Raw genomic sequence first — 10,012 nt, 5'->3', positions numbered from 1 at the left:
CCTGTTTGCTATTCACTGCTGTCCTTGAACTCGCTGAATTATGTTGCTGTTGTTGACGAGCTTGTTCGTGTCCTCGCTTTTGTTGTTGTTGTTGTCGCCGATTTTGTTGTTCACAAGGCAAGCGCGTGACTGTAGCTAAATGTGAGTTGTTTACTCGTTCTGACCTAGTTCCGTGCATCCAAATAGCTTATTGATTTTCTCGTTGTTATTGTTGTTGTTGTTGCTGTAGTTGTTGTTTTCACTGTTGCTCTTGTTTGTTGTTTTTCACAATAGTGGTGCAACGCGATTCGGGGCAAACCCCGTAGACCATGCTGTTTTCTCTGAGTTAATTGAAGTGTGGAACTAAACCGTCGCACGTGCATGGTTGCTCAGCTGACTGAAATTTGACTACTTCGTTGTACATGGTATTCTTCACAACGTTGTCGATATTGGGACTGACAACGGAACAACAGTACAGTACACTTAGTTTCTATACATGCTAATGATCAATGTGGACAACAGTAAAGGCCTATTCCAAACAAAAAGTAGATACCTCTGGAACCCGATCTTTCACGCTACGTTGATCAGCGTTTGAAGAGAAGGTACTTCCAGTTGACATGAGTAACTTCCGACGACCTTGGGAATTTCAAAGATAATGTATGAGTGATGACGGAGGTTGTTTGTGGTGATCGGAGCACTGACAACTGCTCTCCTCGGTTGTATCCCGAGTCGACTATTGAAAATTAACAATGGAATTGAGATAAAACAAGCATTTTACGAACTATCAGGCATAATTCGGTAAATGCACCTGTACCTGGGATAGTGATTTTGGAATTCATGTCCGAACTTTTGATACTTTTTCTCACTCCCAGGATTAAGGTGAATTTGTACAACTATTTGTTCTATTTTTTCTTCAATACTGACAAAACAGTTCCTTGTGGACACGCACCTAAAAATGGGAGCAATTTGCGATGTCCTCGGGTTTGGCGAATATACACTCATCTGCAAACTAATTTGGTTTTTCGAAAGACTCACCTGGAACCCAGATGAATCTCTCGGTTGTGATGTTTCCAGGCAAATGAATGTGCTGCACCAGACCGCCTCATGTTTCATTCTCTACGATATTCGAGATATCGCGATACGTGTATATATTTGTAATGCACTACTCATAAGGTTGCTGAAAATCCGTCGACAGCCCACGACCGGTTTCGTCATTCTTGGGGCTGATCAGGTAGGCGCAGTCCCCGAGTTTCCGTCAACCTTATGTTCTAATTGAAACCAAATTGCACGAAATTAGCGAATATACGCTCATTTTCAAACTAATTCGGTTTTTCGAGAGATTCACCTGGAATCCAGCTTAATCTCTCGGTTTTGATGCTTCCAGGCAACTGGAACGGGTTTGCTTAGGGCTGACAAATTCGCCCAAAAAGCTGGGCTAACAAGTTCTAACCATACACTTGATATTTTCTGATGAACGGGCATCACAGACAGAGAGGTAACGTGATCTGGTCGCGTGTGCTTTCATTACTTGAGGTCACACTGCAGTTAGCGATAGACTTTTGTGGACTGTGTAGGAGAAAGAGTTATATATTCCGGTGGTATACCTGTTCCCGCGTCTTTAAGAATCAGCCCAAAGACCAATTTAACTTACCTTGGCTCAGCGCGAGATCACAATGCCAACGGACGACACTGGTGAAATCGGACATCGGTCTTGTGCTTCAATAGTGCAGGCTACAATGGCTATATCAGTGCGGTGTTAAATTAAATCCTGGGATCTACTCTCCTTACACCGTTAACTTGTTATGTCCCTGTTCCTCCTCGTGGTCTCAAACTGTGTTCCCGTGTGTTGCTGTGCTGCTCATCTCAGATTCCGTGCATTTAGGAACAGTCAAAGAGGAAAGCCCCAAAATTATCTTCGAAAAGTGGAGCTCCCACGAGACTCCTGTCCACCCCGCCTTTGTTTATCATCATTAACATCATCAGCTGCGAACACCGCGTACTTGTTGTACAGTGGTTCTGGCTGCCACAGTTTCGTTCACGGATGATTTGGAGAGGTGGGGTAGGCGGCTGCGTATTAGATGCGGTAGCTGATATACCTGATGCGTAAATACAGGGTTGTCAATGTACTTTTAATTGGGGTGAATAGAAGAGGAGCCATGCATCGAGGACAGTAGCTTGGATGCAGGACCACCATGGAGACCGCGACTGGACCATGTCTGACAATGTCTCTAACCATTGATGCGTCATGTTCCACTCAGGCTTAGTCGGGGGAGGGGCATTCTCTCCCGAAAGAAGAGCCTCCGCCGTTTGTTTGGTCAAGTAAATATGTACGCCCACTACATTTTGATAAAAATACTGTGATAGTCTGAAGCTAGTGCACGATTATTGTCTCCCTTCCTGATATAACCTTCCGAAAACAGGAGCTTCCTATTGAAGACCACTGTTGGCTCTGAAAAAGGTGGTGGTCTCCCTTGTCTTAGCCTGGAAATAGTTATTTCAAGGTTGAAGGTACTCATTTGAAAGGACACGATTGTTATAACACAAAAAACAAGCTTTTTAATTGATGACTGTAACACGACGAAACGTCGAAACAAGTGTCATAATATCGTGCCCCTTTTATGACTCTTACATTTGATCTTCGATGTCATTCGATGTACCCTGGCTATCCATAGAAACCCTCCCACTTACATAAAAGTCTGCTTTAAGAGGACTTCCCTAAAGATATTGTACGATCGTGTCAGACCTGTTACGTTGTCCGATTGCGAATACATTTTTTCAACTTGGTGACCTGACTATAGCACTTTGGCCGACATTCAACAGCCTGCATCCACATGCCCGCATTCAAAAGCGATACAAGAACAGCACCAGTATAAGTTAAATAGACTAAGTTGCCCGTGCGGTGGGGGGACAGCATGAGATTACAATGCGTGACAAGTTTGCAAACGGGAGCATCATAGTTAAGCCATCACGCCAATGTTCAAATTCTGTCGTCATGACGCATTTGAAGACAAAAACATCAGTCTGACACTCGTCACGTAGAGTTCTAGGTGAATAAAGATAGTTTTAGTCAATCCGCGTTTGCACAAACGTCGCCTAATTAACTTGCTGCATCACTCTGAGGCCTGAGCAGACTGTGGACATGTCCGGTTTTGTCTTTTCTAAAAATCAGTGCTGATAAAAGCCTCCCACAAATGATCCGTTGTAGAGGACGAGTATGGATCCTTCGTCACAAAATTCTTTTCACTCTGTAATAAAGATGGGCTCTGAGTACTACCTGTTCCCGAAAAGTTTGGGATTCAAAACCGGTCCGTATTGAGGTCACCTTGACTAGAAGGCAGTCTTTCTTCGGGAGAAACTTGATGGGTGAGGAAATACCGCTTTCCTGAACCACTTAAACAACTGCGTTTCGCCGATGGAACAAAACATACATAACAACCAACAAGTTAACACTTATTTACCCAGTCTTTCTTCGGGAGAAACTTGATGGGTGAGGAAATACCGCTTTCCTGAACCACTTAAACAACTGCGTTTCGCCGATGGAACAAAACATACATAACAACCAACAAGTTAACAACTTATTTACCGGGGGGGGGGAGATTAAGACTGATTCAGAATACTATCCCTCAAGCTGTCAGCAAACAAAACAGAATAGATATCACATGGTCACGATACATTCTCCGAATTCGTTGAGGATCGAGAGTAGCTCACGGATCTGCTGTGTTCGTTTTGTCTCTGTCTGTGCGCTAAAGCAACATTACTAGCAGCATCCATATTCATTATATTCAGGGATCCGTGTGTTCTGCGGAGCGGGAAAGTTCGCCGAAAGCGGAAAATGAGATATAAGACACAGAAAAGTACTGAGTATTAGACTCTCGAAGATAATTTCGCAGGTGTACACAGTTTTACAGGTGACTCTCGGTTAGCTTTTGTTTCGTATTCTAGGTCAAACACAGCCACCCTAATTTTTCACTCTATTAAGGCCTCCGACATACCAAAAAGTTGATAGGCACTCCACCCCTGTTAGAAATCATCAATAACGACCATCTAGAAAGACTAAAAACACCCATGACTCCCCCTTCCCCCGAGATGGCAGTTGAGTTGTTTGTAGTAAGCTAACTCGTCAGATATCTGTCTGTAATAGAAGGACCGGTTGTAGTGATCTTGCGAATAGGAGTGACAACGGTGGGCTCAAGAGAGTTTTCCACTTCAAAACAGCAGTATTCATATCCTGTTTAATCATTCTTGGATAATATCCACCACGTATTTCTTCTGTTGTATCCGACTTGAGCTTCTTGATTTAGTCCGACATGCCACTTTTGGAGTTATTTTTTGGATATTTATCTTCCCGAATTCGATACCTCGCAGAAGTAGCTTGTCTTTGATCGCGCACGAGTAGGACAGATATCGACAATAAATTCGATCAACATGTACCCACGTTGTATCCCACTTCAGACCTTTGTCTGTGTCGGTTCCGCATTCCTACCCTAAGCTGCAAAGAACAGAGCAGATACAGACTCATCAATATTCTACGGAAAATTTTAGATCATTTTATGAAAGCCAAAGGGCTCGGAGATGAGATTCGATTGGCGCTCATTTCAGAAAGCGGCTTTGTGTCCAATCTGAAAAGTGAAGACAAGTTAACAGCAGGAATCCAGTCAACATGCGAAGGAAATTACAGGGTGCTGAAAAGACGTGGTTAAACTCCCATTTACAATTAGTATCCTGCGAGTTATACAGATATTTGACTACTGTTCACCAGAATTATAATAGTTAGCTCAATATTCAGACGTTTCGCTAATAATTCCATTGCTTGTGCAGGAGCTGGCTATGAATAGCTCACTTGTGCGTAGTTTTCAGGCCCGTGCAGAACGAGTTCGGTGACGGGCTACCTCTTAAATGGGTGGTTCGGAGACAAGCTAGATCGCGCTATATTGTCCTACGACGGACAATCCACCAATACTTGGCACAGTGCTGCTCGTATCATTGAGCTTCGGTTGTACACAGGACGTTTTTTATACGTAATTTCGATTTCGATCCCTCGTATACACCAGGTAGGTGAGAGCAAACAGATCGCTCGAAGTCGCGCATTCATCTTACACTATTTGACTGCAAACGGAAAAAAGGTGACTTAACTTGATTCTCAACCTTGAACATCAAAATAAGACAAAAAATCCAGAGACTTGAAACCCCAGCAGGTAGATTTATCCAGAAAATTCTTTCCCGGAATTTCCGATCAAACATGGTAGGCACTGCGGATGCACGGGCCAGCCTTAATTCTGTTGGTTGATCAGCTGGTAGTTGATCTGTTTGCCGAGCATGGCGAACAGATCAACCCACCCGAACTACCTATATTTCGACAAATCCTTAATTCAGACTACTTTTCCGCTCATATGGAGAGTAGAACTAATCAGAGGGCTAGTAATGACTGTGAACACTGCAGCTATGGTTATAGGGGGTTCCTGGTTGAACGTATGACCACCGCAGCTGTGTTTAGGATGCGAAGGTACTAGCCAGACTATTCGTGGTTCGAATCCACCCCTGGATTTTTCATTACCCCCGCAGTATCTAAACACTGGGGATTACTCGGAGTTGCGAGGCAACGATGTGCCTTCAGACGTTATAATATGCCTAAACTGGTGAGCTTGATCGTTGAACTAGACTTTGGTTCCCTCAATTGCCAAAGAATCTAATAAGGAAGTGTACCCAATGGCGGAAAAGTGAAATCACCATAAAATTAGGCCTCATCATGGCGCTTCCCTAGGGTGCACTTCCAGCTTTCTAGCCATCAGATGGCCTTCGAATTTCGGAACGCGAAACACGCAGGTGGAACAACTGTGTCCACTCGATGTTTGAAAAAATCATCCGACTGTAGCACCCTTCCAGTGCCTAACTGCCATGCCACCCGAAGGAAGCACGAGGGCTGGGATACTGCCAGTTTGCCCAAGCCTAGAAAGGGGAAGTCGAGAGGCAGAGGTCGGGTTCGAACCACGGACCTTCCGGTCAGTAAATTCGCTCTCTAACAACTTGGACCATCTCGCCCTAGTATCCGATTGATCAGAAGCGAGCCTCGTACGACAGCCAACCCCTTGCATGACAGGTTTGGGTGTGTGGAACGGAGAGTTCCCCCACCCCTAAACATGGAAACCAGCTGACAGTGGGACAGCATTCGCACTGTCTGTGTTATACTGTCCATCCTCAGAAAGGTATGATGTAAGTGTGGCGACGCCCTTGATCATCCACAAGGTGACAGTTGTTAAAAACATTTGATGATGGTATTATTCCACAAAGTGACGAACATACAAACAGTTCGGTTGAACAGGCTAGCTAACCCAATAGGAAACATTCATGTCTTGCGAAGGGACCTCAGCGTACAACTGAGTGAGGAAAATTTGATCCTTTTATTCGCTCGTAGGACTGAAACAGCACACGATTAGTGCACGCAAGCCATTATCAAAGGAATACTTACTCATGCGAGCTTATGCAGGGTTTATGGATTACGCTGGCTACAGTAGCCTATATATAAATACACGGAGCCTCTTCCCTGTAAAGCCAAAAAGTCACAACGATCATACGATCAGGCGTATGACAAGATAAATTAGCTCAACAAAAGATGAAAATAACAGAAAACATGTGGCCCTGAATACCACCGCCCCGTAATACGCTGTGGGGACAGTTTAGGCCGAGAGTTACTTTTGTACATTCGATAAACAGTGATGGTGCTGACCAAAGCCTTTGTACATGACTGGAGCGAACACATACCAGCGAATGTATGGTTGACCGGATTCCATTGAATGATTGTCCTTGGAAGTAGTTGGAACGTTATTAGCTGGGGTGTGCAGGATAGAACGGATACATGGGAAACTCATTCGACTGGGGGACTTGTACAAACGGTAGGGATGCCTGCTGTGTTCCTGGAGGAGGAACTGGGACAGTTACTGTGACTGGGAATGGTGCCAAGCTATACGTATCTGGGGGGTCTGTCCGGTTGTAATTTGTATTTCCGTTTGATCCCATATGGATGCGCCGATGGGCGTGGAGATAACTTTTACTGGTGAAACTCTTATCACAATTTGGATAGTCACAGCGATATGGTCGTTCCCCCATATGCACATTCATATGCTCGGTCAGGCTGCGGGTGTAGAGAAACGTCTTTCCACAGCCAGGGTGAACGCAGTGATACTGACGACGTTGAGTCTTATCAACATGAACTCGCTTGTGAGCAAACAGGTTCCCCCGCCGGGCAAATCGATATGAACACCCTGGATGATCGCAAACATAAGGACGTTCTCCTGTATGTACGCGGATGTGTTCGATCAACCTGTCTTGACATATGAACACTTTATTACAGCTGGGGTAATTGCAGCAAAACTGATTACGTGCACAGACTGAAGAATTTTGTTCGTGTAGCTGATTGTGAGCTTGGAGGAGGGATTCTGAGACAAAACGCATTGAACAGCCAGAGTGGGAACATATGTAGGGCTTCTCTGAATTGTGACTCTGCTTATGATAAAACAAACTACTTCGGCTGAAGAATACCTTACCGCAATTTCGATATTCACAAGAATATCGTTTGAGGTAGGTGAGGGTAGCCACACGGGACACGTTTGGGCACTGAACATCTGTGTTTTCTGGACAAACAGTAAACTGGGACTCGATCTGTGAGGACCGTTGAGGGTGTGAATTAGCTTGAGCGGACATGCTCTCAATGAATGCACTGAATTCTTCATCCAGTTCTTCTTTAACACGCAGAAGCTCAACCGGTGAGGACGCACGAGGATGAGGGCTAGCAGGCATATCGGAAATTGTGGTGTTGCCTTCTGAAGGAGTGCTGGGCACTTTAGCAATTATATTGGACTTGATCTCTCGGTTTAGGTTTTCCGCAGGCCTGAGCACCATATCTGGGTCGCACTGTGGAGGAGGCTGAGTAACAGACTGCTGTGTTTGTGATGGAACTTCCGCCAATGCCAATTCAAAAAAACGATTGGACAGTTGATGAAGAAGCAGGGCCACAGCAGAGTTGACTAGACCCGCAGCGAGGAAAGGAAGCCTGACTGATGAAGCTTTGATGTAATAATCATGCTGCATCGTCATCGGCGCAATATTATTTGGTGTAGCCGTAGAATCCATCGCAGGACCAAACGCCATCGACACGTGCAGCGAATGCAAGTCTCAGTTGGATTTCCGCACACAGACCTAAGCGAAACAGCGATGTTATGGCAATCGATCAATCTTTCCGTCCGTCAACCAATCACCAGTCGCGTTGGCAGCGCGCCAGTCTGGTTCACGCGTGTGTCTGTTTCGCACACGAACAGTGGATACGCAGAGAAGCGAAGCCGTCGAAAGCATGTGGACGGACTGACGGCGGAGAGCTAGCGCCGCTTAACCGCTCACCTTGTGGCAATCTCACCGGTCATCAGCTGACTGGTGTGCAGAAAGTAGGCAGGGTCTCAGTCATTTTGGAGATTCCGAGTTCAGTGATTAGCTGAACGACACAATGGGCGGATTTCAGGTACTCTGGCTGGAATCCGGGTACAAATGCCTGCAGAAAATTGATGAAACCATTTTGTTAACAGTTGTGGGTACACGGTTTAAGGTGTGCTCATTGTACACTCGTAAGACATCGCATTTTGTTCTAATGGTCCTGAACATTTGAACTAGCGAGTGATTGCATGCTCGACTTATACAATGGTCCTGAGTTTATGAAAAGTACATCTTTCGTGCGTGAGCTTGGTTGGATTAAAATAAAAACCTCAAAATTTACAGTACAGTTTGGAGTGGCTATGGATTGCTATGGGTTGTATATATTAGGACGGCTTCAGGAAATCCCATTTTGGTTTCCTTTTCAAAATGTCTTTTTCACTAGTCAGCCAAGAAACTAAATGGATGATTGTTAAAAGAAAAATAAAACGGTAGAGGCAGACTTTTTTTCGTAATTCAGTTTTTCGTCAGGAACAGGATAATCGGAATCACAAGAGATAGAGGCAACAGAGGTTGGTTGGTACCTACCTGTGGGTAGTAAACAGTCAAAAGGTTTTTCTAAGAAATTCCGCTCCTAAGGTTGTGTTTTTAGCCAGCAGTCAAACCAACCTGAACAGTAATTTTGACAGCGTGACTTGTCATGAAAAGATATATTCGTCTCAGAAAATCCATTTCCGTGCACACTGGACATTATGAGATAACATCGTATTATGTTTATTATTACTCAGGGGAAACGTAGCTCAGTACTCCAAGCACTGCACCTTCCCTCGAAGAACATCAAAAAATCAACTGTTTCCCAAATGAGTCTTCCACTCGCACCAGCGAGTGAAATGTCTTGAATGTTTGAATTACCCACGACTGAATTACAGCAAGTGAGCAATATGTGTGAAATCTACCAACTGAAGTAATGCATCAAGCTCATACACAGCTCACGCGGTGGTAGATCAAACTCTCCTCCACAATCGGTCCTCACACAATGTACAAAATCAACTCAACAACCCTTGGTTTATGGACCTCTGTTTAACCGAAACTTCACTTGGTCGAGATTCAATTTTCAACAACTAACATGATGTGGTAGCAGTTGAACAGAACTGAGGCGGTGAATACTGACCAGAATATTTTGTCGATGAATGTGTCAAAATGAAATCGCACTTGAAGAGTCCTGTAAACCAAGTACTCAGAAACAAAACCTGCAATCAGTCAGCGACGAGCGAAATGGTAGAGTTATAACCAACCTAGCTAGATATAATATATTCCGTGGAAAACTAACAGTGAAGGCATGTTATGAAATATCCTATGGGCGATCCTTCTACGAGAAATTAACATACACACCGAAATGCTTGGATGTAGAGTGGATTCTGTGGTAACATTGGAGGTGACAAGGTAAATAGAAAAGTCGGCTGAAGCTTGCAATTTCGGCACGAACGTGTTATCAACAGGAGTAGGATTGTCACATAATAATAATAATAATAATAATAATAATAATCATAATAATAATTGTCANGGAGCTGATAAATTGGTGTATAAATCCAACACTGTCAGCTGGATGTCAAGT

The 10,012-nt window shown here is 44.3% G+C and overlaps 1 protein-coding gene across 1 annotated transcript; it reads right to left on the bottom strand.

The window, feature by feature from the left end:
* Positions 1-6,801: 6,801 nt before the first annotated feature.
* Positions 6,802-8,124, bottom strand: T265_08330 (hypothetical protein; the record flags this gene model as incomplete). Its single annotated transcript, XM_009174096.1, has 1 exon — positions 6,802-8,124. One exon carries the CDS (start codon positions 8,122-8,124, stop codon positions 6,802-6,804), a length of 1,323 nt encoding a protein of 440 aa, XP_009172360.1.
* Between the last annotated feature and the right edge of the window lie 1,888 nt (positions 8,125-10,012).

Source organism: Opisthorchis viverrini, assembly GCF_000715545.1.
Source record: "Opisthorchis viverrini unplaced genomic scaffold opera_v5_215, whole genome shotgun sequence".
In the NCBI taxonomy this organism is placed as follows: domain Eukaryota; kingdom Metazoa; phylum Platyhelminthes; class Trematoda; order Opisthorchiida; family Opisthorchiidae; genus Opisthorchis; species Opisthorchis viverrini.
This window is presented reverse-complemented; position numbering and strand designations above follow the sequence as displayed.